The sequence below is a fragment of the Malaclemys terrapin genome, chromosome 8 (genome assembly GCF_027887155.1).
Source record: "Malaclemys terrapin pileata isolate rMalTer1 chromosome 8, rMalTer1.hap1, whole genome shotgun sequence".
Lineage (NCBI taxonomy): Eukaryota > Metazoa > Chordata > Testudines > Emydidae > Malaclemys > Malaclemys terrapin.
Genome location: NC_071512.1, coordinates 15,178,161 through 15,206,015, shown reverse-complemented (window position 1 = coordinate 15,206,015; position 27,855 = coordinate 15,178,161). Strand labels below are relative to the sequence as shown.

Sequence of the window (27,855 nt, the reverse complement as noted above, 5' to 3'; positions counted from 1 at the left end):
TTTGATGTCTAATTTACTTATAAGGCCTCTATCACCTTGGCATGTGAGCGTGTTATAAGTATTTCAGAGTAGAAATAGAAATCTTTCTCTTCCCAACTTATAGGAGAAATAGCACGATTAATATATAGGGATTTTTTTTAATGATCTGGTTAAATGTTGTGTTCTGATGTGAGTATGCTTAATTCAGAATGCTGAGTTTATTTGTCATTCTTATCTCTTGTGGAAATGATCTCCGTAGGCTAAGGCTTGGTCTACACTACCCCCCCCAATTCGAACTAAGGTACGCAACTTCAGCTACGTGAATAACGTAGCTGAAGTCGAAGTACCTTAGTTCGAACTTACCTTGGTCCACACGCGGCAGGCAGGCTCCCCCGTCGACTCCGCGGTACTCCTCTCGCCGAGCTGGAGTACCGCAGTCGACGGCGAGCACTTCCGGGTTCGACTTATCGCGTCCAGACTAGACGCGATAAGTCGAACCCAGAACTTCGATTTCCAGCCGTCGAACTACCTGGTAAGTGTAGCCAAGGCCTAAGTTCAACTGCTGGGAAAGCCCTGGGAAAGCCGTGTCTCTCACCCTTCCCTTATTGGTTAGTGATTTCATTGTTCCTGTGGAATATAACAGTAACCAATTTAACAATCTGTGGGCAGATGCCCTTGGCTGAGTGGGGAGTGTTATACAAGAAGAAAGTTCTTTTAAAGCTATTTCCTTTTCCTCGGTCTTACCGGGTTCAGCTTTAGCCAGTTCTACATCTGAGTGCTGATCACCAGCGTTATTTAACTAGTTCTCCTAATGGCTTCATAAAGAGTAATGGGAGAAGGGACAGGGTCTTGTGGAGTGATGCAGGTGAAGTCTTTGGAGATGGAGGAACTGTTGCCCGTTATGACCCACTTACTTTGTAGGCCATATCAGGGAGTATCTCTTGCTTTTGGGGCCCCTAGGTTTGTGGTGCTGGTTCTATGATGGAACAGTAACTGATCACCCATTCAACAGGATGAGCATATGTACTTCTCTTGTCTGGGGGCTGGAGGAGCTCATCTACCAGTGGAACAAATGCTGCCTCAGTAGTGCTTTAGCCTAAAGCTTGACAACAATCCAGAATATTGGCTGCTGACTGGTAGCAAAAAAAACAAACAAACCCCACTCTCCAAAGGCTAACATCCTGATTAGCTTGCTTAGCAAAAGTTAGGTGCAGGCTGGTAGTTAGCAACCTCTGTAGTATCCAGTGATAGGGTTTTTAGTACTGACTGGGAAAGTGTAAGTGTTAAGATGAGTGATAGATGTCTTTCATCAGCAATGTTCAATCTTGAAGTGTGTAACTGTTGGCTTACAATTCATATTTTGAAATTCTTGATGGCAGAATAGAAAACTTGCATGTATTTTAAGAGTATATCGAAGACATAGCACCCCTAATATGGTCCCCCAAGTTGCACTTGAAGTAGAACTGAATGAAATGTGTACATGGACTTTTTGCAAATATTCACTTCAAAAGAAATTTCTGTTTGATTGTGTTCATGACCCTTCTGTATTTGAATTCTAGGAATGTTCAAGCTTTCATGTGTTGTTAGTTGCAAAATGTGAATTTTAGCTTGACTGTTCAAAATCAAATGTTTAACAGTATATTTGTTTGTAAAATCTGCAGTTTGTGTTCATTACTTACTTACATCTTTCAATCAGGGAATAAAAACAATATCAATGTAACTAAGCAGTACAGCGCACATGTTTTCAAATAACAAATATTTTCAACAAAGTGTGCAAACAAAGAATCACTTGACATTCACAAATCTTGAATGACTAATAAATTTGAATTTCACAACCCATGTACAATTTGTGAACAGAAAAAGGTTAATTTAATCAAATTAGTTCTTTATTGCACTTTATTTTCTTAGCCCCAATTGTAAATCAGTCCTGTTCTGAACACTTAGGCCCCTGATCCTGCAAAGACTTGCACGTACTTAAATATATGCAATGGAATTATTCAGTGTGTACACTTAAGGACATCTGTAAGTCTTACACTGTAACACATGAAGATGTTTATTTTGTTTTTCATGTATGTAGATCAACAAATCTGAGAAGCCGGACAAGCCTGAGAGCTGTGATAATGTCAAGGTTGTCGTCCGATGCCGACCTTTCAATGAAAGAGAGAAAGTAATGTGCTACAAGATGGCAGTTAATGTTGATGAAATGAGGGGAACCATTACTGTTCATAAAACAGACTCTTCCAATGAACCTCCAAAGACATTTACATTTGATACAGTTTTTGGACCAGAGAGTAAACAGCTTGATGTCTATAACTTAACTGCGAGACCAATTATTGACTCTGTTCTGGAAGGATACAATGGTAAGTCCCTTATTGTCCTAAAAATTAAGGATCCCTTATGCTGTCAAAATTCCATCTGATTTTAGTAGGAGTTTATCTGAAGAAAGACTACTGGTACTAGCACCATATTATTCATATAGTTAACTGTAACCTCGTTTTACTTAAAATAGAATGTCCAATAAGGGTATTCACAATTCTGAGTTCCCTGTTGCCAGTGGTTGTGCTTTTATAATTAGTAACATATAATTATCAGTTACATTGTGAGCATCAGGTATTGGCAAGGTTAGTGGGCCAAACTTCTCAACTACTTTCTATTTGTAAAGGATTTGCATTTTATTTATCTTTTTAACCTACCCGGATTCTTGAGTGCTTTTCTTCTTGTAAAATATCCGTTGCCCTGCATGTGTCAGCAACTCTGCAGTAACAACTTGGCATGTATGTATAATGGAAGAAAAATGTTATAAATAATAGTAAGTTGCAAAGATTTTAAAGATCTAGGTGAAATACTTAATTTGTATTGGGGTAAATGTAGATGTAAAATATAGGAGGTTCCCTGAAGTTTAAATGCTAAAGCAAAAGCTTTGTTAAGGCTGTGTGTAAAGTGTATCCAGATATTAGAACAGAATTAATTATCTGTTTTTGGCCAGGGGTTTTTTTTTTTGTAGCTGCAACAAAGCATAAACCTGACTTAGGAGCCAAACTTACTTTTGCAGTACTTGGGTCCATGATTCTGGTAAGTCTTTCTGATACAAATGAAGGAGGAAGTTCCATGCCTCACAGATTGGTGATGTAATCCAAATTATAACTGAGTCTGGAAATCTGTATTCTGGTTTGTGCTATGCCCATATGTGGCCTATGCTGAATCAATTTGAGGCTGCTACAACTGTGGTTGAGGGAATGCGGATACCCACCCATGGGGAGTGGCCCTGAGGCAGGCTGACACCACTTTATAGCCAGTTACCCTTTTAAAAAAACCTTATGTTTCTGCCTTATGCTTGTCTGAACAGGTTTGTACGTATTCTGGAACATGAGCTATGCTTGTATAGTTAATTACTCTTCTTTGCCTTTGTACAAGACAAAGACTGAAATATTCTACTTTTTAAATTGAAAGGAAATGAGTAAATGTGCCTGAACGAAGAGTCATGCATTCTACATTTGCATATTTGTTCTCCCTGTTAATAGAATACGTTATTGATTGGCCTAGCTCTGATGGCTTGTGTGAGACATTCCTAGAGCAATTGTGCTTGATTGAAATAACACATTAGTCATTTGTGGGAGTGCAGCCGTGTTTGCAAAGACTGTACAACACTTGCACAATATACAGGCCTAGAGGAAATGTATTGGAAAAGCTGGTCAGTTCTAACTCATTGTTGCTGGTGGTTTTGGTAGTGCCAAGGTAACGATTAAAAACTGCCACCTTTGGTATTACGATTCATTATATATATTTTTCTTGTACTGCAGGCACCATATTTGCATATGGACAGACTGGCACAGGCAAAACTTTTACCATGGAAGGTGTACGAGCTGTTCCTGAACTTAGAGGAATCATCCCTAATTCATTTGCCCATATATTTGGTCACATTGCAAAGGCAGAAGGGGACACAAGGTGAACTAATTTTCTTCCTTTGCATCATCCCCATTCTTGAGACAAGCAATAGATTGAAGCACAAGCTTTCAAAGATCTTGGGTAAAATCCTGACCCCATTAAAGTCAATGGGAGTTTTGCCATTGACTTCATTGTGGGCCAGGATTTCACCTCTTGTGCTTAAGCACTTCTTTGTTTATGGATAAGTAAGCTGTCAGTTTATATTAGTACTCTGCATATTTTCTTTGTACACTGAGATCGAAACAGTTACATTTAACAAATATTTCAGTTTACAAATGTCATTTTTAATCTTAGATTTTTGGTTCGAGTGTCTTACTTGGAAATTTACAATGAAGAAGTGCGTGATCTGCTTGGAAAAGACCAGACACAGAGGCTAGAGGTGAGGATGGAGTGTTTTGAATTACTGACATTTTAAAGGAACAAATTGTCTCTTCAAGAAGAACTGAGTATTAAAAGAACAGACAGACCTTGGAGGGGAAGAAAAGTTTTCCTTAGCATCAAAGGTGACCTTTTGCCACTATCAATATTTTGCTTTTTCTCATTTTTCCTTCTCACTTACATTATTAGACTAAAGGTTAACATTATTTCCCTCACACTCTAGACTAATTCCCCTTAGGAGAATCTGGGGAAGAATAGCTGAAAATATTCAAAATAGGATACAAAAACATATTCTATTCAGCACCTGTATTGCAGTCAAATGAACTCAGTGGCTGAAGCGCCTTTGTCCTTTACACTGGTGCTTTCCCTAGGATTCCTTCAGGGAACTTCTCCTACTTTTATGGCAAGCTTTCTCACAATCTTATGATCATCCCAAAGACTTTTGGGAGCTCCCTGACAGAATGTAAAACGTGCAGTGAGTTATGAACCTGTTATAAGAGCAACAGTTTGCGGGGTGGTATATTTACTCTCTGGTTCTAGACCAGTGGTTTTCAACCTTTTTTTCATTTGCAGCCCCTAAAAAACTTCAAATGGAGGTTGGACACCTTTGGAAATCTTAGACAGTCTTCGGATCCCAAGGGGTCCAGCAACCATGGTTTGAAAACCACTGTTCTGTGGTAACGACAACCTTTCACAGCCCTCTTTGACGTAGTCTGTGGACCCCAGGGCTCTAAACCATGGCTCTTTAGCTGACTGCATAACAACTCTTCCCAGGGCTAGAGGAAAAGATGTGGACATCTGTACAGAATAGGAATGTGGCATGGGGGGTGCACTCTTCAGATATTGTAGCAATGCTTTGAAACCTTTGTCTGTTTGAAGTACTTCTCTTGAGAAAAGAAATAAGAGATGGACAAGCGAGCTTTTTATTTGTTAAATACATCAGAAATTCCCAGTGGTTCCTGGGGCCAGGAAACAGTTGATTAGACAGAGTGCTTTCTCTGCCTCTGGATGTGCTATTGCCTACTCCCCTCTCTGAACCCCTCTTTACGATCCCTCGGGAGATTTGAGGCTTCCTCCTGATCGGTGTTCCTTCCATTTGATTTGCCTTGGCAGAAGAGTCAGTAAAAGCTACAACACTCTTGATCCATAGGCTTGTATGGTTCTGATAAGTCCTGAAACTATGCTTCTAGAAATAGAAGTACACTAGTGCATTATGTTATGATAACTGGTATATGCGAATCCTACAGAAAACAACTTCCAAAAATAATCTCTGTGCACCTCCTGGAAATGCTCAAGCAAATCTGTTTCTTGTTTAGGTTAAAGAGAGACCTGATGTGGGAGTTTATATTAAAGATCTTTCAGCTTATGTTGTAAACAATGCAGATGATATGGACAGAATCATGACACTAGGCCACAAAAACCGTAAGTAGTACTCATTATTTGGGTTTTAAACTCTTGTCCAGAGCACAGTTTAGTGTAGCACTATGCCTTGCCATGTAGACAGCTGACTGAGACCTGAGTGCAATCTTCAGCAATAGCACTCTCAGCTGAGCAGAGAGGGGTGTCTCCTTGCTAAGTCCTGTGATTCAGGAGCAGCTAACGAAGGTAGGACAGACCCTATACAGCAGCTTTTCTTGGCTGGAAGGTTTGTTTCAATGTGGAGTCTTGATGGTGCTATAGTTGAGGGTGTGAGAGTGGGGCTTGAAAGTGCTGTAACTGAGGTGGTGAGAATACAGCAAAGCAAAAGAGGGAACCACTGGGGCTCCTAGTTGGTCTTGAACTTGCCCATTCGTTCTCCTTTTCTTCCTCTCACCTTTGCCAAGGTGAACAAGCATTAGACCAGTGTTGTGCTCTGTAGTGTTGTAAACTGGTGATGCGATTGCATGTTTTCTCGGAGCAACAAACAGTTCATTTCAACATCCAGGACATACTTTCTGAATGAAGTATTATAGGTTAATATACAAATCAAGCAAGTGTTAATGACTGTCACTGCCACTACATTGAAAACTGCAATATTTTTACTACTTGTAAAATACAACTCAATCAGCAAGGATTAATGGTCTGACCCTATTGGGTACTGAGCATCATCTGTCTTAGATCTGCAGTCTTTGCTGAGTCAGTTGTATTTTCCAGAGTAGATGAATGGGTGTGAGGCTGCCTAGTGCCTTTTGGGATTGGGCCTTGAAAGGCATATACAGGGATACAACTAGAAGCAAAACCTCTGCTTGTCTTTCAAATGATTGCATGTCCAGACTGAAGATGAATGCTGCAATTTCAAGCGCCAGAAAACAATCCTTCACCACAGGGTCTGAGGGGGAGACGAATCACATTTATTAGCAGCATCAGAAACCCTGCAAAATGTTGGGTGTTATAGCTGAGATAATTATTCCACACTAATTATTAAGTAGTATCATTTTCAGAAGTTAAACAACAAATGTATTCAACTGTTTTAAGTAAGATTACAATCTCTGTAAATTATAACTGCTTTGTGGTGTCTTTGTTTTCACAGTAGGGGCTGTCTTACCGTACAGTTCATTGTTAATTCTGATGTTTTTGGGTCTCTTAACTAAAGGTTCTGTTGGTGCCACTAATATGAATGAGCACAGCTCCCGTTCCCATGCCATCTTCACTATTACCATTGAGTGCAGCGAGAAGGGTGTTGATGGAAACATGCATGTTCGTATGGGCAAGCTGCACCTTGTAGATCTAGCTGTAAGTAGTAACGTACAGATCTAACAAAATGCTAGTTGTGGATGGTTACTGATTGTTATGCTGGACCCTTAACAAGACAGGTGAACGGCAGTGCCCCTCCTTCAAAGAGCTTACAACGTAAGGCCCAGATCCAGTAAGAGTTTCTGGGGGACAGACTGCTGTGAAACCCCACTTAAATCAATGCAATTCTGCCTGAATGCAAAGGTCAGCCTATGTGAAATAAATTGCAGGATTGGGGACTTCCTTAGACATGCATAATTTTCCCAGTGGAGGGGATGGCTGAGGGAGGACAAGGGTACAATAATCAGATTTTTGAGGTTACTCAAGTGTGTTATGTGCATCTAGATGGTTCCATTACATTCATTCTTGTGAAAGTGTGATTGTTTATAAGTTACTAGATGTTTCTTTTCCCTCATATCCATTGATTGGGGGAAGCAGGAGATCATATTTAAAAATTTACCATTGGGGTGTTATGCAGTGTTGTGTATTAGCTACAGTTTGTTTTTCTAAAATAAATTTTTGTATATGAGAATGGTACGTTCCATTTTTCCAGCTATGTCGTTTTGCTGTGCACTGTTCAGTGCTACCATGAGTCTGAAGATTCTAGTAAGATCTGCTTGACCCTGTTCTTTCATCCTCTAAATGCCTGTGTATTCCTTGTGCCAGGGGTCAGAAAGGCAAACAAAAACTGGAGCCACTGGGCAACGACTAAAGGAAGCCACAAAAATTAACCTTTCGCTTTCCACTCTTGGGAATGTTATTTCTGCACTGGTGGATGGCAAGAGTACTCATGTGCCCTATCGTAACTCTAAATTGACTCGACTTCTTCAGGATTCCCTGGGGGGCAACTCAAAAACCATGATGGTAAGAATGGGATACACCAAAGTTCAATGTCCCAGTAACCTGGTTTATATCTTTAAGGTGGAATTGAAGTAAAATTCTCATGGGAATAGTCTGACATTGGTATTTATCTCTTTTATTTCAGGACTGTGCTCTTTCATCGATGCATAGAAATGTAGGGCAGGAAGGGATCTTGAGAGGTCATTTAGTCCAACCCCTATGCTGAGGCAGGACAAAGAACCTAGAGCATCCCTGATACGTGTTTGGGCAACCTGTTCTTAAAATGGTGCTTCAACAAGCTCCCTTGGAAGCCTGCTCTGGTGCTTACCATTCTTATAGTTAGAAAGTTTTCCGTAATATCTAATCTAATCTCCCTTGCTGCAGGTTTAGCCCGTTACTTCTTGTTCTACTTTTAGTGGACATGGAGAACGATTGCTCACCATCCTCTTCCTAAAGCCCTTCACATATTTGAGACTTCTTTCACGCTCCCCCCACCCCCGTTTTCTTTTCTCAAGACTAAACATGCCCAGTTTTAACTTTTCCTCATAGGTAGGGCCCTACCAAATTCACGGTCCATTTTGGTCAATTTCATGATCATAGGATTTTAAAAATTATAAATTTCATGATTTCAGCTATTTAAATCTGAAATTTTAGGGTATTGAGAGAGTAGGTGTCCTGATCCAAAAAGGAGTTGGGGGAGAGGGGAGGGTTGCAAGGTTACTGTGTGTGGGGGGGGGGTGTTGCAGTACTGCTACCCTGACTTCTGTGCCACTGCTGGCAGTGGCGCTGCTTTCAGAGCTGGACAACTGGAGAGAGGGAGCTGCTAGCTAGGGGAACCTAGTTCTGAAAGCAGAGCCACTGCCAGCAGTGCAGAATTAAGGATGGCACGGGATGGCATTGCCACCCTTACTTCTGCGCTGCTACTGGCAGGGTGCTGCCTTCAGAACTGGGTGCCTGGCCAACAGCCGCCGCCCTCCAGCTCTGAAGGCAGTGCAGAAGTAAAGATTTCAATACTGCGACCTCTCCCTAAAATAACCTTGTGACCCTCCCGCAACTCCATTTTGGGTCAGGACCTCCAATTTGAGAAATGCTGGTCTCTTAAGTTCCCACTAAGCCACACAGCAGCCTATTAAACGCTGCACAGGTGCTCAGGGTTGCGGCGGGGAGAGATGCCCCGGGCCCAGCCCAGCCCCGGACCTGTTGCGGCCAGGGCAGAAGCGCCTATCCTGCTGCCCTGGCCCCAGAGCTGCCGTGGGGAGAGGGGTCTCTCCCCTCAAGCCCAGGTGCTGCTGTGGCAAGAGAGGGCTGGGGGGGGTCCTCTCTTCCCGCTGTAGCCCCAGGGCAGCCTGCACCCCAAATCCCTCATCACTGGCCCCACTCCAGAGCCCGCACCCCCAGCCAGAGCCCGCACCTCCCACCCTCATACCACAACCCTCTGTCCCAACCCTGAGCCCGCACTCTGAGCCCCCTCCCACACTCCGAACCTTTCGGCCCCACCCCCGCCACATTAATTTTGTTTTATGCACCAATATGGAGGTGATGTGTCACACATCACCTCCATATTCATGCACATAAAATTCATTCCTCCTATGCGTGGGAAAAATTAGAGGGAATGCTGCTGGTCTCCCCCATGAAATCTGTATAGTGTAGAGTAAAAGCACACAAAAGACCAGATTTCACGGGGTGAGACCAGATTTCACGGTCCATGACGCATTTTTCATGGCTGTGAACTTGGTAGGGCCCTACTCATAGGTCAGGTTTTCTGAATCTTTTGTCATTTTCTGTACCTCTTCTCTGGAATTTCTCCGATTTGGCACATCTTTCTTAAAATGTGGCACCCAAACTGGATCCAGTATTCCAACTGAGGCCTCATCAGTGCCTCATAAAGCAGTACAATTACCTCCTGTGTCTCTCATATACAACAGTCCTGTTAACATACTCTCATACTGTACAGCTTTTAGCCTTACCTTTATCTGAATATAAAATTATCACTTCATGGACATGGGAGGCTATAGACCAGCACAAGAGTACCCACACATATAGGGTCAAATGGAAGCTGTGCTTGTGCATCCCCAGGCAGGGCTTAGTTCATAATCTGGAGGCAGCAAAAAAGTACAGTTTGCAGGCAGAAAACTACAGTAATTCTTGCAATTACTTGTATTTGTGTCATTAAATCTTTTACATGCTGCTAAATCCCATATACACAAGTAACTCCTTTTTTTGTATGTAACAGTGTGCAAATATTGGTCCGGCAGACTATAATTATGATGAGACTATCAGCACACTAAGATATGCCAACCGTGCCAAAAATATCAAGAATAAGGCCAGAATTAATGAAGATCCCAAGGATGCCTTGCTCCGTCAGTTTCAAAAAGAAATTGAAGAACTTAAAAAAAAGCTGGAGGAAGGTAACTTCCCTTGTTCCTAATAATGTTCTCTGTACCTTTAGGTTATTCTGTTCCTGTATGACACGTCTCCTTTTTAAAGACTTACCATGGTATGCTTTTCAGGAGTTTTGGAATAACATCTGAAGTTCCCATGCTTTTAAATATGAATTTTAGTTATATTCGTATCCAGTAAAGAAAAGAAACCCAAAGATCACCCATAAATAGAAATAGATGGCATGCATGTAATTCTATGCTGAATGCAAGTTAGAGCTTTTCTTTAGTTAAGTATTGGATTTGTCCACTAGATGGTATTTAGAGCTAACATAAGATAGCAGACTTCATCATTTCTTTTCTCTTTGGTTTAGGTTTGGATGTGACCTATATATAATTGAAATGTACTAATTTTAAAAGTCTCATTCATGTTACTTTAATGACAAATAGATGTCAGGCTGGGGACAAGTGCAAATTGGGGTTTTAAAAAGCAAAATGACAAAGGGTTAAATCTTCTCCTTCTAGCCGAAAAAAGTGCGTGGGAAGGAAACAAGTGCCTCTGAAACTCTCAAACTGAACTTGTGGAGGTGGCTTTTAAGTCTCTTTATAAAGAATAAGGGTGTAAAGCTACAAAACCATATGGTTCCACAGGCTCTGTGAGCAACTGAACCCTGCACATCCCACAAATGAGAATCAGCCTCTTCCTAGGTGGGGTCCTTGGCAGCATATAGTTCTGCTCCCTCAGGCTATGTTTCCATTGGTTTATACGGCCACATGAGTATCCTACCGACTGTGGATAAGGGAGAAGGCACAGAGAAGGAGATTTCCACTTGGAAATCTTTTCAATCTGAGAGAGACATGGAAAGTACAGCAGTGTTCCCACCCCCTGTTCTTAACTCATTATTTCAATCCCTGTTGAGTCCCTTTGCTAATTTTGAGCCCCGCACTGCAGAATAAATGCCTTGCAAATGGAAGTCTGATTAAAGCGTACGGCTGAGAAACAAACACTGAAACTCATGGATGTAAGGATGCAGCTGTGCTACTCTTCTGAACTTTAAAATGTTATTAAGTGCAAGAGTTCTGACAGACTTTGTTTTCAAATTCAAGTTGAATAATTAAAAACACAAAAGCATACTGTGATTACAAGAGAGCCCTCTTTTCAGAAAACAATTGAGACACTCTGGACATTTAAAAAAAACATTTTATATGGCATAATGCTTAAAGTGTAAATATTTATTCCTAATGAACACAGTAGCTGTTAGAGAGCTTATTCCTTCACTCTCCCACTTCCCTGGTCCTTCTTGCATGAACAGAAAGCAACAATACCCAAAGTCTGAAGGTGCAAACAATTCGATGTTTATTGGGGTGAACTTCCAGCAAGCTTAAATCCAAGTTCCTTTTTCCTTATTTTCGAATCCCAACTTACTTCCTGTTTGCCCCTAATTTATATAGTAATATTCATAGCTATACCTTAACCAATCATTCTACTAAAATTTACCTAACCAATCCTAACATAGTGTAACGTGATTAGCTAACCAATTATATCTCACCACCTTAATTAGTTTACACCTTGCAAAATTAATTATACAGCAGACAGAAACAATCACAGAACCAGACAGAGACATGCAAATAAACATACAAAACAATACAGAAGTGAGGATTTCACAACTACATCTATAAAGACATAAGGGTTTCCCAGCTGTGTCTATTAATAAGTGAGTTCTTACCAGACAGAAAACTAGCAAACTAAATTTTCTTTTACATCTTCTAGGCTTTTTCCTTTCTCTGGAGGTGATAGATCGAACCACCTTCCTAACAGCCCCAGATTGCCTTATTTCAGTATGACTAAACAGTGCCTCAGACTGTCACAGTGAGAGAAGGCCCTTAAACAGATTCTTTCTTTTCTACCTCTATAACTAGCTAAGTAATAAACATATACCTAAATTCTTAAAGTACAGGCCTTTACAGACAGGCTTGAATATCTCTATCCTAACAGTAGCCATTTTTCTCTGTATTTCAAATTTCATCTAAAGTGTTTAGAAGTAAAATAATACCTCATTGAAGAATCGTAGCGTAATAATGCTTAGCACTCGTGCTTTACAAACACTGCAATATTAGAGTCCAATTGCAAACTTTCTGAAATACATAATTACAGGTGGAATTTTGGTATGTCAGCGTATTTTGGAACTGGACACTCAGCCTTACTGAGATTGCTGGTTTCATATTTATCTGTTTTTATACACTGAAAAAGAAACATGTACCTATTACATAAGTAAACAAATGGAAAAACCCAGATCACCCCCAAATCTGCATTGCCTGTACAGTCATTTAGTCCCTACTGCCAAGACACTGTGCAGATAAAATTGAAGGTAGATAAAATGCTACTGTTACAATTAATTATGTGATCTGCTGTGAAAGAGAATGCCTTGGAAACATATATTTGTGTTTTAGGGGAAGAGATATCTGGCTCTGATATCAGTGGTTCTGAAGATGAAGATGAAGAAGAAGATGGGGAGCTTGGAGAGGATGGGGAAAAGCGTAAAAAACGAAGGGGTAAGGTGTCAGCATGCTCCAATTCTCTCTTCCTTTGTCGTCGAGAAGTATCCAGAAATATCTTTGCATAAAGGAATCAGTTTGCAACTTTGCATAAGTATGAACTTTAACTGAGACTGTAGTAAAGTTGTAGTGGCCGCTGCAATTATCATGCCTCCTGTAGAAACTATGCCATTTGAAGCAGTCAGTCTAGCTAGACTGCTATACCTTTATATAGCATCTGCTTCCACTTGGGTAGTTTTGCTTGTAGTAACTTTCTCTTACGTGGTGGTTCCCTGATTACAGCAGGGTGGCCGCGTATGGTTTGTTACTGTGTGCATGTCTGTGAGATTGATAGCAAACACACACAACAGAACTGCCTCTGGGATATGGAGTTGTGGGGAGGGAGTAGGGTTGCCAATTTTGCTTGGACTTATCCTGAAGGTTTCATCACGTGACATAATCTTTAATTAAAGATTAATCTTTGAATCCTGGAGACTCCAGGACAATCCTGGAGGGTTGGCAATCCTAGGGGGGAGAGTCCAACAGTCTGCCCCAGGGAGACGGATCAGTTTCTAAAAAAAAACCCAGGAAACTTAGTGGCCTTGTCTAATAAAAGCCTGCTGTGTATTTGGAAGAGATGAAGGAACTTCCATTGACTTCTCTTTGCTGGGAGAAGAGACTGTAGGCCTGGGCTCTAATATTACAAGCTAAATTCATCCTGTTTGCTAAACTATTTTAGAGCTCAGACTTCTTTCCTGTCCGAAGAGTAGAATGCATTTAAACAGAATTCCAGACTTAACACTGGAAGGAATCTGTTATATTTGACTTCACTCTCATTGGTGTCACAAATTGTCTGTTTTCTTCAGAGGGGCCCCAAGCTCAAATGCCAGTTTTAACTAACCTTTTTATGTTAAAAGTTTACCCAAATGTAAAAACTGCATCTTGCCACAGTGAACTCCCAGAACTCTTTCCTGAGCCTAAATTCTGCAGCTTTCTCTACAATCTGTTTCATTGTTGATGTTTAATGAGGCCTCGGTCACATTATTGATTATCAGTATTGCAACATAATTATATTAAATCTACAATATGATGTCTGTTTTAAACAATTCCTTTCAAGCTTATATGGGATTGTTTTTGATGGGTAATGTTCATGTTACAGCTGTTCGTCGTGTTCAATCAAATTGCTGCTAGTGCTGTGAGCATGGTTACCTGGTGTGTTTTTAAAAATCCACAAGTTGCCTTTCTGTTTTTTTCACATGTTTTCAATTGGTTGGATGATATTATATCTACATGTACTCTACTTGATGTTCATAGTAGATTGTTAGCCCACAAGGGCAAAAAGTAGAATTGTTATAATTGGTCTTCACCCCCAGAGATAATTTCTGTAATTGTACTGAAGTTCTGCTCTCAAGTTAACTGGTGCAAATCCAGAAGGTTATCTGAGTTCAGAATTTAGCTCAAAGTGAAGTAATATGCCCTTCATTGCTAAGCATTATAAATCTTCAACATATGCCAGTTCAGAGGATTGTATGGTGCTGAGAATCTCCTGTCAATTAAGATTAATTGATTCTAGAAATTCATTGCATATACCATTGTTTAATAGGTCTATAGCCTAGCTCTTTTCTCTTGTGCTAGGGTCATTTCTTGTGGCAAGAAAGCTGACCACCACTACTTATGTTGGTGCTTTAAACTAGTAGATTCAAGTGTTCTCTTCAGATTTGGTTACCTTAGTGAACTGAGCAACAGGCTTCTTTTTAGTAACTGCCCCTTTGCAGGCAGGTATTATGGCCCTTTATAGGACAAATCCTGTTTGGATTCACGTATCTGATAACATAATGAATGGTGCATAATTTTCATAGTCTGTAGAATGAAAGTGAAAATAGGCATGTGGGTCACTTTCCATTTTGAGCAATTACAACAAATAAAATATCTAGGCATATTGGGTTAGACATGGTCAGGATGGTTGTTTGCTGAAATATGGTTGTTCTGTAGCATACATTTTGGAGTATGAAATGGTGGCTCTATAGGACTGAATCTAAGAGGGATCCAAGCAAATGCTTCCAAACATAAGTATTACTTTGCCTTTTCAAACCAATTTGCTGGTTCTTCTGGGTTTCTTTGGATTTCTTTCCTTTGGAACTAATTTTTAGCTGCGTGTTTCTTCATATTCTTGTTTCTTCTTTCCTGGGTTTTCCGTGGGTCTTACTTCTTTGTTTTCCAGGCAGTAGCAGCAGCAGTAGTTCAGACTCCACATGCTCTGTCATAGAGAAACCTCTGGATAAGTCCTTCACTAGTGAGTGGGAGCTCTTAAGTCATTTAACAAAGCTTTGGCCTTTCCATAACCTGTGCACTCCATTTTGTAAATGCCACACTGCTCCCTGCCACTTTTTTATTTAAGAGAAAAATGTGGATTTATAAATTGGCTAAAGCATGCTTTTCTTTTGCTGCTTCCAAGCTTTAAACAATTGTTCAACATGCAACTTAGCTTAATGCTTGAGACTATGTAAGGCAAGTTAGTGCTTTGTTCAAGCTAACTGTAAAGAGAGGGGGAAATAGGATGGAAAATCCAATTCCAGTTTTTGTTTCATTGGCTTCCTTCTCTATTAAGACATTGGCAGTGAACAAATCAGTGCAACAATCAAAATCCTACTTTAGATTTATAATCTGGAAAGGGGGCTAGATAGTATTTGATTAATTCACAGTCCTCAGATCTTTAAGGGTGGCAAGTAAAAGTGACTTGTCTATTGTGGAAAGATATCCATGTCTCTCTAAATCATCATTTGCTTGGGCATCATTGTCATTCTTTGTTCAGAGAAGGGGCCAATAGTCTGGATGAAGAAACTATTAGCTTAGTTGCCCCTGGCTCTAGGCAGGGCTTTTGGTCCCCTTATAAACACTAGAATTAATTAATTAGTGATGGCTGTTTTACTCAAAATACTCTTTAAAAGCCCTAATTCCAGGTTGGTGGAACTTTCTAATACTAGTTTGTAGCTTACTTCTGCAAGCCTGAGTCACGCTTTTCCCCTTTCTTAGGCAGAGAGAGGCTGATAGTTCAAGGTGTTGATATCTAGTTATGTCTAAAAGGGAGAGCTCCTTAGTTTCTAAACTGTTCATTTATTGGTGGTATTAACATTTTTCCACCAGTAGTAAAATACAAAATCCCATTTACTTGTCACAGTCAAGAAGGGTTGAAATGTACAAACCCTCTAGTGGTTTATATTATTGGAGGCATTGAAGTGCATTTGCTTTTCCAAACTTGCTTTTAACCAGAATATTTGGATGTGGGCAATTCACTTAATGGCAAGTTGTCCACTGAAATACTTACTTGGGGACCACTCCACGTCCTATCAGTAGGTGAAGAGACTCCGATTTACTATGGTGGAAGTTGGCTCAGGCCGTCAGTGGTAGAATGAACACTACTTGTTCTACAGTCAAAATAGTAGTTGTCCTCATATGTTGTGTCGATCTTTTGCATGTTGTCTTCCTTCTGCATTATCCTTTTTTTTTTTTTCTCCCCCCCCCCCCCCCCCCCCCCCCGTTTCATTCTGATCACACCTGCTTGAATAACCAAAATTGGCCATATACCTCCATGGAAGCATCAGTTACTGCAAATTAACCTACTAATATACTGTTTAATTGAACATAGAAATCTTGTGTTGAAATCCCGTATGTGCAGTTGGTCATATAAAACAAATAATTGACTTGGAAATCTCGCTAAAATGCAAAGCAAGCTTTCTTTCTGTGTGCTAAGGTTTTACAGGTAATGTAAAAAAAAATTGGCTACCTTGAAAACATAACTCTGTCTTACATTAGGGTGGTAGATGCCCTCTTGGATGTTTCTTAGGGCATGATCTTTGCGGCAGGCTCGTAATGTCATATATAGACTCTGCATTATATTGAACTGAATAGGAGAATGCAAGAATGGGTTGAAGATTAATCTGAATACTCAAAAAAATATATATATATCTATATCCTTTGGTTCAGAAAATGTACTCTGGCCAACCATAAAATCATAACGCAAATATTTGCTTTAATGGCTTCTTATTTCTCAATGATTATTCTGCTGATTTTTTTTTCTGTCTGTAGATGCAGATTTACATTAATCCTTTTACTGATACTGATGATCTTTATCACAAAACAATCAAGCAGTAATGTTTTTCTTTTTCCTCCCTTTTTTATGCATATGCTGCCTATCTGCCTATCTGCGATTTGCTTACTACTTCCTCTTAATGCAAGATCAAGCAGGTTGGTGTGATTGATTTGTGATTGATATAGTACAGATACAGAGCTTGTAAAGGGTCTTGCTGCTCAATCTAACTTTCACTCTTTAAAATTGAGAAGACCTAAGAATGTGTTTTGACAGGTAAGGATCCTTCATTCACCTGTCCCTGACCTTTTTGCTTAAAGATTTCTCTATATAGAATTTCACAGAAAGCTCAAACTTCTAAAGCATATTGGTCAACCAAAATACTGGAGCTGTGAACCTACATGTTACTGCTTCTTACCATCTGGCCAACAGGAGAAGCAAATGGAATCTAAACCAAATTATTTTAATTGTCGTATTCCTGAATTATTGTCACATATCCTGCCACGAAATTATATACTACACCCAGATACCTACATAATTTCCCCCCCCCCCCCCATTTCTGGTGTGTGTGTATATTTGAAGTAGGGCTGTTGATTAATTGCAGTTAACTCACGCGATTAACTAAAAAAAGTTAATCGTGATTAAAAAAATTAATCGCAGTTTTAATTGCACTGTTAAACAATAGAGTACCAATTGAAATTTATTAAATATTTTGGATGTTTTTCTACATTTTCAAATACATTGTATTCTTGTTGTAATTGAAATCAAAGTGTATATTATTTTTAGATTACAAATATTTGCACTGTAAAAATGATAAAAGAAATTGTATTTTTCAGTTCACCTCATACAAATACTGTAATGCAATCTCTGTCGTGAAAGTGCAACTTACAAATGTAGATTTTTTTTTTTGTTACATAACTGCACTCAAAAACAAAACCGTGTAAAACTTCAGAGCCTACAAACTCCTCTCAGTCCTACTTGTTCAGCCAATCGCTAAGCAAGTTTGCTTACATTTACAAGCGATAATGCTGCCCTCTTCTTTCTTTCTTCACCAGAAAGTGAGAATAGGCATTTGCATGGCACTTTTGTAGCTGGCGTTGCAAGGTATTTACGTGCCAGATATGCTAAGCAATCGTATGGCCCTTCATGCTTCGGCCACCATTCCAGAGGACATGGTTCCATGCTGATGACGCTTGTTTAAAAAAAAAAAGCGTTAATTAAATTTGTGACGGAACTCCTTGCGGGAGAATTGTATGTCCTCTGCTCTGTTTTACCCGCATTTTGCCATGTATTTCATGTTATAGCCGTCTCGGATGATGACCCAGCGCATGTTCATTTTAAGAACACTTTCACTGTAGATTTCACAAAATGCAAAGAAGGTACCAATGTGAGATTTCTAACTGACCCAAGGTTTAAGAATCTGAAGTGCTTTCCAAAATCTTAGAGGGACAAGGTGTGGAGCATGCTTTCAGAAGTCTTAAAAGAGCAACACTCCGATGCGGAAACTAGAGAACCACCAAAAAAGAAAATCAACCTTCTGCTGGTGAGATCTGACTCGGATGATGAAAATGAACATGCATTGGTCTGCACTGCTTTGGATTGGTATTGAGCAGAACCCGTCCTCAGCATGGACATATGTCCAGTGGAATGGTGATTGAAGCATGAAGGGACATATGAATCTTTAGCGTATCTAGCACGTAATTACCTCGCGGCGCCAGCTACAACAGTGCCATGCAAATGTCTGTTCTTACTTTCAGGTGACATTGTAAACAAGAAGCGGGCAGCATTATCTCCTGCAAATGTAAACAAACTTCTTTGTCTTAGCGACTGGCTAAATAAGAAGTAGGACCAAGTCGACTTGCAGGTCTAAAATTTTACATTGTTTTATTTTTGAATGCAGTTTTATGTACATAGTTCTACATTCGTAACTTCAACTTTCATGATGGAGATTACACTACAGTACTTGTATTGGATGAATTGAAAAATACTATTTCTTTTGTTTTTTTACGGTGCAAATACTTGTAATCAAAAATAAATATAAAGTGAGCACTGTACACTTTGTATTCTGTGTAATTGAAATCAATATATTTGAAAATGTAGAAAACATCCAAAAATATTTAAATAAATAGTATTCTATTATTGTTTAACAGATTCATTTTTTTAATCGCTTGACAGCCCTAATTTAAAAATAAATAAGGTGACATTTCAGTGTCTTTACGAAAGTTGTGTGTGCGCGCGCGCAGAGGACAGCCTTTTACTGAACAATAATGTTTGGCAGGGTATTTTATGGGGTTTTTTCTTGTTTTTTTTTTTCCCCCCTGCAGTGGTGGTAAATTGTTGCTATTGGATTTTCATACATTTAAGTTAGGTTTTTTTTGTCTAGATTTTGTTAGAATGTGTCTGGGAAAGATCAAAACAAGGTAAATGGTATTTTCCACACAATAAATGTTCTAGAAATCTAAATTAGCTTGGTATCTTGCTATCCTCTCTGCCACCACTCGTGCAATTAATCTGAAACCTGTTCATGTTCACATGCATTGATATATTGTGCACTATTGGAATTAAGATCTTCGCAATCCAAAGTTATTTTTCAACTAACGTTGATTTCTGAGATTTGGAGGATGATTTATAGGAGCCATTCTCCTTCTTCTAGAATTCTGAATTATTTGCAGATGACCTTTTAGGGTTACGGAACTCCGGCTGAATACCAGTTAGCTGCTCAAGTTACTTCCATCGTAATCACAGAGGTGTAGGTGTAAAAAATTGGTTTGGTTTTTATTTTTTACCAGTGGCCAAATCTTGAAAGTACTACCTTATAGACCATCACAAATCCCACCACCCCAGAATCTCTGAATAGACACTGCTACAAAGGCAATCTGAGTCCATAAGCTGTTGTCCATCCCTTATCTGCTGTTATCTAATAGGGCTCTTCTGCATTTCTCTGCACATTGTAGTTCTTCACTGTGGACAATACAGTCTTATAAGATCTTACTGCTAACTTTCGCAGTGACACTCCATAGGGAATGCAATACAGAAGGGTACCTTGGAGAAAATTTCTTTGTGTAAATTTTTGGAAAGTGGAATTTTGAACTTGGCTTTAGAACTCAACTCTTCTAACCGACTACAAAAAGAAACATTAAAGTGTAATCACTTCTCTTTATAATTAGATGCTAAAGTTAGCTTACAAAATAAACTCTGGATTGAACTGTGCAGACTAACTTTTCATTATCCCTTTAAAGAAATTTAGGTTTCAAACTTCTGGCTCTTTTTAAGATGGCAGTCTTTCACAAGGGTTTTATTCTTTTTTTACATTTGATTTTAGTACAATACACTAACATTAGCATAATATTTCTGTGTGTCCAGCGGCAATAAATAGCAAATGTAAATGTCACTATATCTCCAAGATGGAACTAATCGAGTGTGCACATAACTCTTCATATAAGTCAATTACTATTTTTCTTCTTGCCCAATTTCCAAAGTGCTACTGCATGGCTTTGTTGAAGTCATGGTCTTAATAACAAAGCTACACTAAAACCTTTGGTATAAAAGTTGCCTGTGTTGGACAGTGATGTGAATCAAGCTGGTTTCCTGACAGAATTGGGAAGCATCACCAGCATCTATTAAATATCCATTAACACTGAATAGTACTATTATAAACTCCAGTAGCTGCAGAGATACAGCAGAACTATATATTGCCATTGAAATCTTTTTATTTAACTTTTGTTGGAAATCACTGTTAATTTGAAATCTGATGACAAGATAGAAATCTTCACTGTAATAAGAGTTTTATTTTTGCCCTCAAATAATTCATACTTAATCTGAATCTTTTCAAAGGCAAGAAGAAAGTTTCCCCTGATAAAATGGTAGAGATGCAAGCCAAGATTGACGAAGAGAGAAAAGCACTTGAAACCAAGCTTGACATGGAAGAGGAAGAGAGAAACAAAGCCAGGGCTGAACTGGAGAAGAGAGAGAAAGATCTGCTCAAAGCCCAGTTAGTATTTCATCATAAGAACATTTTTTTTTTTTTTTTACAATTCAGTAATCCGATCTAATTGGGGATGTGACTGGTGGAAATTAAAATGAATTGGTTGATTAAATCAGTGATTCACAAAATGAATGCTCTCATGTCCTGCCATTAAAGCAAATGAGTTTCCTGTGTAGATTAGAGCTGGTCAGAAAATCCAATTTAAAAAAAAAAACCTGCATTTTTTAAAATTGTTTTTCAAAATTTCAGCCAGCCATATAGAGAGCTTAAAAAAAAAAAAGCATCCAAATTTGAAAAAGCTGGACAAGCTCCTGTATATATTGACTGCTAATGAAGTAGTCAAATACTAAGAAGCATCATAACAGCCTTTACTGCCATACAGTTTAATGAGATTGAAGTGCTTGATTCTGGGCACAGAACTTATCTTGATGTGGAAAGACTGATCCAGGCTGGAGCTGAAAAGTGACCTGTGAGTTTCACAGGGCCTCAGGGCAGAGCATAAGGCAAGCAGGTGGATGAGGCACATGGCTGGTGGGACAAGGGCTGGAGAGGTAATGGACTTGCGTGTTAAGCCTCCATGATCCCCGCTTGTCTTCCCTTGGCCTCCATTTGTGAGTATTTTCTCCTCTCCCTGCCACCAAGACCCTGAGGTAATCAGCTGCTGCTGCCACCGCTTATTCTCTCTCCTCCTGGGTCTCCATGCTGCCTGGGCCCCAGCAGAGGGAGCACTGAAAGTAGAGGAGGAGACAGTCTCCCTGATCTTGGTGCCCCAGCAGCCCCCAGTGAAAGGGAGGATTTGCAGCAGGAGAGACTGTTCAGTGTCAGCTGCCCTGTTTGACTTTAGCTGCAACTCTTTCCAGTGAGTTGTATTTTCTTATTCTTACAATTTCAAAAGTAAGATGAGTGTTCAGGCCCCCTCCCGCCCACAGGCCAGGCCCATTGTTCAGGCCAGGCCCCACCACTAGAGAGAGCCTGGAATACGTGGTCTTCCACTCCTTGTCTCTCTCTCATATCAGACAGGAACACCAGTCACTGCTGGAGAAGTTATCAGCTCTGGAGAAGAAGGTGATTGTGGGAGGTGTGGACTTGCTGGCAAAAGCTGAGGAGCAGGAGAAACTTCTAGAGGAATCTAACATGGAGCTCGAAGAGCGAAGGAAAAGAGCCGAGCAGCTTCGCAAAGAGCTTGAGGAAAAAGAGGTTTGATCAGCTTTCTTATTGTAGTGCTGATGATTTTAACAGACAGGACTGATTGTGCTCACCTTCCATTGCCTCTCTCCAGGGCCAGCTCTAGGATTTTTGCCTCCCCAAGCAAAAAAATTTTTGGCTGCTCCCCTGGGCTCTCCCCCCCCCCCCCCCCCCCCGTGCCCTCCCTGCCGCCCCAGCCCTGGGCTCTCTTTCCCCCGCACTCCCTGCTGCCCCAGCCCTGGGCTTCCCCCCAAACGTGACCTCCTCGTTCACCACAGCAATCCCCATTACACTTGCAGTGGGGATCAAACTGCTTCTCCTATTTTTATTTCACTTTAATATAAATCTCGCCCCCACCCGTCCCCCGCAACATCATCTTTAGTGCTCCAAATGCACATGGAAGGCATAGGGACTTACCCCCTCCTCCTCCATGAGTACATCGCACCCCACTTCTCTCCCAGTGTAGAGCCCCCAAGTACCCCCACACCCGCTCCTCTGCCTGACCCCTCTTTACTAGATCCCCATCCCTTTCCGGGTACAAGGTTTGAGGGTTATCAGGAGGGTTGCGGGAGAAGAGGTGCAGGAGAAGGGGGAGGTATGGGAGGAGAGGGCTGGGGGAGGGTACAAGGGGAGAAGGGGAGAGATGCGGGTGAAGGGAGAGTACAAGGGGAAGGGGTTCGGCGAAGGAGCGATGTGGGAAGGTACAAGTGAAGAGGCTGCGAGCGGGATGGGGAGTGCAAGGGCTGAGAGCGGCAGGCGCTGACAGCTGCTTCCCCAGCCCCGTACAGGCAGAGCTGAGAGGACGGACACTGACCTCCAGGTGCCCAAGCCGCAGGGTTCCCCCAGCGGGGCAGTATGCCCCGCTTAGAGCCAGGCTCTGTCTCTGCCTGCCCCTGGCGCTGTGGAGGCCCAGGGCAAGCAGCACGGGGCTGAGGCGGGGAAGGTGCACGGCGGGCTGGGTCCGGGGGCAGGAGGGGGCAGCTCCCTGGCAGCTTGGGCTGCCCAGCCACTCGGGCTGCCCAGCCACTCGCCCTATCAGCGCGCGAGCCAGGATCTGCGCCCCCTGCCCAGACCGGTGGCGCCCTGCACAGCCCACTCGGGCGGGAAAACACTGCGCCGCCCTGGGGAGACTCAGAGCAGCAGCGGTGGCGGCAGCAGGACCCCTCCTCCCTCCTTGCATCCTGGGCCCCGCTCCTCTCCCTCCCTAGCTCCTCACACACTCTGGGAGCCCCTCTCGCCACCGCAGCCCTGGCTCGGCTCCAGGGGAAGATGCTCTGGCCAGAACCGGCTCCCGGCTTTTTGCCACCCCAAGCAAAAAAAAAAAAAAAAAAAGGGCCAGGAATGCCGCCCCTTGGAAAGTGCCGCCCCAAGCACATGCTTGGAGTGCTGGTGCCTAGAGCCGGCCCTGCCTCTCTCAGCCTTAGGAGCTGGTGCCAACATTCCTAGAGACTGACACCTGAAATGGGTAGGCAGTGCTCTGGTACAGAAGACTGTGCAAGGACTAGCTTTATAGCAGCGAGTAAAAGTGGGGCGTGTGTGAGACAGATCGGTGTAGGCAGAGCCGGCACTTCACTTACTCCTAGTAGTTTCTCCTCTGGTTATACCACAGCCAAATGCTTCTCTGACAATAGTAAATTGTGTGTTTGTCTTTTGTTTTTAAATGTTGCAAACAGCAAGAGCGCCTGGACATTGAGGAGAAGTACACCAGCCTGCAGGAGGAGGCACAGGGCAAGACCAAGAAGCTGAAGAAAGTCTGGACAATGCTAATGGCTGCAAAATCAGAGGTCCGTGTTCAAAAGAGTTAGTTTATAAATATAACTAAACAAGTCTGTTTTGGAAATACTGTGGCCTACGTTGTGTAACCTTGGAAAAGTGCTTTGCCAGTGTCTTTATAAAACACTTCTTGGTTGATATGTTTTCAGAGAACTAACTGAACACTGGTAATTTGAGCCTCGGGGGGTTACATCTTCAAGCTTTTCTCTGAATCGATGAGGGCTATGGTGACCAGACAGCAAGTGTGAAAAATCAGGGCAGGGGGTAATAAACACCTATATAAGACACCTCCCCAAATATCAGGACTGTCCCTATGAAATCAGGACACTTGGTCACCCTAATGAGGGTGAGAATTTTTTTTCTTTGAAATGAAAGCGATGGGTCTCATTCATATGACTCTGGGAGCTGGAGCTTTAATAAAACAACCAGTTATCGCTAAACGTTATAAAATCATCAGTTGCCGACACACTCTGCACAATCCCCTGCTCCTGCTTGACTTGAATAGTCTTTATCTTTTCTGTCAAAGTAATGTAATAACTTGACAGAATACGGGATTAATAATTTATCTTAGTTGTAGCTCCTTGAAATTTCACTCTTGTTTGTTTTCCTCTTTCTCTCCTGTGACCTTTCATCTCCATAGCATATTTTTCTCCTTTCTGTAGCTTTTTTACCCTATCCTATCCTTCTGGCCAGGATCCCCTAATCATGTGCCACCTGGCTACCACCTTCTTTCCCTCTCCTGCCAACCTGTGGGAACTCAGAATGTCTATTGGCTGGTGCCTGTAGCCCATGCTGCAGGAGGTCTTCAGGCCGAGAGCTGCTTCCTGCAGCTGCCTGTGGTGCATGGTAGTATGTTGGATAATGGGATTTTCTTTAGGGTGTGCAGGCCCCTTTCCTTGAGCAGGATGTACCTAGACTGCTGTGCTCCTGGTTCCTTCCAACAAGTGCAGAGCGGGGATTTGCAGAAGTCTTGTAGCCAAAAAGTGCCAGTCTGAGCTGGTATGTTTAATTTATCAATTCTTGGGGATAGTTTAGAATAAAAGAATTCATTTTGCCTATGAATTTAAATGGAGATGGCCTTTCATCCTTCCATGAAGAGCAACAACTTTTTAAAAGGCTTTCATGTTTGAACTACTTCTAGCTTCCTGATGGCTTGCTTTATTGTCCATAGATGGCAGATCTGCAACAGGAACATCAGCGAGAGATTGAAGGATTGCTGGAGAATATTCGGCAGCTCAGCAGGGAGCTTCGTCTTCAAATGCTCATCATAGATAACTTCATTCCTCAGGACTACCAGGTAAAGGAAAGGAAGCCTAGTCTTGGATTTGGGGTTTTTAGTAATGTTAGAGACACGCATTGATTCCTTCTGTCCCCATCAGTAGTGGGAGTGGCTCAGCACACCTCATCTCTGTATCCAGTTTGTTAGAGCTAGTAGGTGTTGAATAGCATCACACACAAAAATAATGAGCCACATAAGATTCTAACTTACGTATATATTTGTAAAGGAATATTTATAAAACACAGAAAACCTCTAATAAAATGGAATTAGAAGTAAAATCAAGGTTATTAGGTTTGTTTCAGACCAATGCAGTTATACGAACATACTACCAGGTGCAGCTCTGCCACATTTCCATATTAGTTTTAGATCACTGTCAAAAACCATGAGAATCAGAGACCCCAGATGTGACTGAATCAATCTTTTGAAAATACCAAGAGGGAGGTTTCTGGTGAGCATTACGATTGTTCACTAAGCGGAATGGCTTCACAATCACCTTTCTCCCTGTAGTCTTTATGTAATGCTTTGAAAAGCCTGGTTGAGTGAGATAAAGTGAAGCAATTATTTGATTATCTGAGGAGGATCTACTCCCTCATCACCCTCTGTCTAAAAGAACTGAAGTGTTTTCTAAAATTGAAGGCCATCTCTACAATAGGAAAATATATACCTGTAATTGTCCACTGTGGCAGCTTCACCCTGGGACTAAGCAGATTTTGGACAACAATGGTTACAAATAGCTGGTGGATTGCACCAACAGGGAATTACAGACCCAAACTCTGCCAACGCAACCCCTAAATATTCATCTTTCACGCCGCTCTTCACAGAAATGAAGATCTCCTGTTGGACCTCCTACTATAAAGAGCATTATTGATTCAGGATGAACAGTTCCCATCAAAAGGGAGTAGGAGTTCGTGGCACAAAGCCAGATTATGTAGCCTACCCAAAGGCAAAGTGTTAAAACTGGTGTAGATCCCCCAAAACAGGGCTATCAGTTCACCACAAGAATATTAATGAAAATTGATCCATTTGCCAGAATGGCTCATGGAATGTTTCAGGACCTGTTTTGGTCTAGGGACAGTTGGATGAAGTTGCGGTTAGCAGCAGTATTTGACATTAAAAGCCACACAACTTGACAGTACCTAGAACTTTCATCTTTCACTTTCTTTGTAGAGCTCTCTTGGCTCCTCAGTATATGATATCCCTGAGATTCATTGTATCTGACATTTTAAATACCTCACACCACCCAGTACAAAACACACAAAGCATTTTTCCTTTGTTTTTATGAATATCACACCTGGACAACTATCTTAATGATATCACCATAACTGGAGACCTGTACATGTGCAGAATATTCCTACATGCACTGGAACAGGTGATTCAGGGTAAAGGTTATGTCTACACTGCAATGAAAGGTCCACGGAATGGCCATGGCTGGCCCAGTTCAGCTAACTCAGGCTTGGCCTGTGGGACTAAAAATTGCAGTGTAGATGTTCAGGCTTCAACTGGAGCCCAGGCTCTGAAACCCTACAAGCAGGGTGGATCTCAGAGCCTGGGCTCCAGCCTGAACCCAAACATCTACGCAGCAATTTTTAGCCCCAGTCGATTGACCTAGGCTCTGAGACTTGCTGCCAGAGATTTTTTTTTTTTTTTTTTATGGCAATGTAGACCTATCCTCATAGGCCGTGGCCTTCAGTGTGTGTGTGGTTTTTTAACATGGTGTGGTCATCCACATCAGTGAACTAGCCTTGATTAAATTGACTTGAGGAGGAGCCATGTTTAACAGGGCTTTAATGCTGTTGTTAAATTCACTTTGCCCAGGATCTCTTGGGTGTGCCTTATGGAAGATGTATTTAGAGTGTATGAAGAGTTAAAACAATTATTTTTCTTATTTCTTCTAAGGAAATGATTGAAAACTATGTTCACTGGAATGAAGACATTGGAGAATGGCAGTTGGTAAGCTTAGTTGATAGATGCAGGTAGCTTCATTAGTGCAATGCAAAGGTTCTCACGGGGTATTAAATGAAAGTGAGGGATCTCATGCTAACTCGCCAACCTTAGCTATACAGTTTTCATTGGCTAGTTAGATTGTGCCATAACGGAGAGACAGCGTTACTCTGATAACCTTCATGTCTTCACTTCCTGACTTTTGCACTTTAAAACATGTAGCGTTCGTGTCTCTGGCAGTTAATTCTCTGGCTTTCCTAATTCTCTGGTATTCCTAAAGCAAACCAGGATGCAACCCTTTTTCTGCTTAATACTATTAAACTGCAAATTCCAATTTGAAGTTCACCCCTCGTCAGAATAAACGGAGTAGGTGAGGGGATGAGCTGTCCCCTTTGTGGCAACTATTGTTTGGCTGCAGACTGCTTGAAACCTGTTCTAACAGGGCAGAGGTACTTCAGTTAACATACTGTATCATCACAATAGACCGTCTTTTAAACAAGGGAAATTTAGGACTTGCAGGGAATTGTAATAAGACTACGACTGCAAGATCTCTGTGATGGGTTTGTTACTTATTCCAGATGTTTTTGGGTTTTTTTTTGAGGATTTTGGTGTTTCATTGACATGAGCTAATCAAAGCTATTGCAGCTGTCACCAACAATATTACCAGCCATGTTGTTGGAACAGAAAGAATCATCTGAAAGCTTATAGAAATATATATTTGTGTGTGTGTGTATGTATGTATATCTTGCATCATGCCCCGAAGTCCATTAGACTGGCAAACTGCCCAGGGGAGTAAAAGTTCTAGAGCTGTAAATGCTCAATTTAGCCACTAGTCCTA

At 41.2% G+C, this 27,855-nt stretch overlaps 1 protein-coding gene across 2 annotated transcripts in view; it reads left to right on the top strand.

Annotated features, from left to right (window-relative positions):
* KIF3A (kinesin family member 3A) overlaps positions 1–27,855 on the top strand; it is a 42,085-nt gene that overhangs the window by 7,428 nt on the left and 6,802 nt on the right. For both annotated transcript variants that reach the window (XM_054036976.1, XM_054036975.1), the window contains exons 2-14: positions 2,057–2,339; positions 3,780–3,924; positions 4,219–4,303; positions 5,619–5,724; positions 6,875–7,014; positions 7,681–7,878; positions 10,088–10,262; positions 12,684–12,785; positions 20,689–20,845; positions 21,856–22,036; positions 23,698–23,808; positions 24,969–25,094; positions 26,973–27,026. In XM_054036976.1, coding sequence (XP_053892951.1) covers positions 2,150–2,339; positions 3,780–3,924; positions 4,219–4,303; positions 5,619–5,724; positions 6,875–7,014; positions 7,681–7,878; positions 10,088–10,262; positions 12,684–12,785; positions 20,689–20,845; positions 21,856–22,036; positions 23,698–23,808; positions 24,969–25,094; positions 26,973–27,026 — 1,770 coding nt within the window. In that variant the 5' untranslated portion in view covers positions 2,057–2,149. The remainder of the gene's footprint in view (positions 1–2,056; positions 2,340–3,779; positions 3,925–4,218; positions 4,304–5,618; positions 5,725–6,874; positions 7,015–7,680; positions 7,879–10,087; positions 10,263–12,683; positions 12,786–20,688; positions 20,846–21,855; positions 22,037–23,697; positions 23,809–24,968; positions 25,095–26,972; positions 27,027–27,855) is intronic.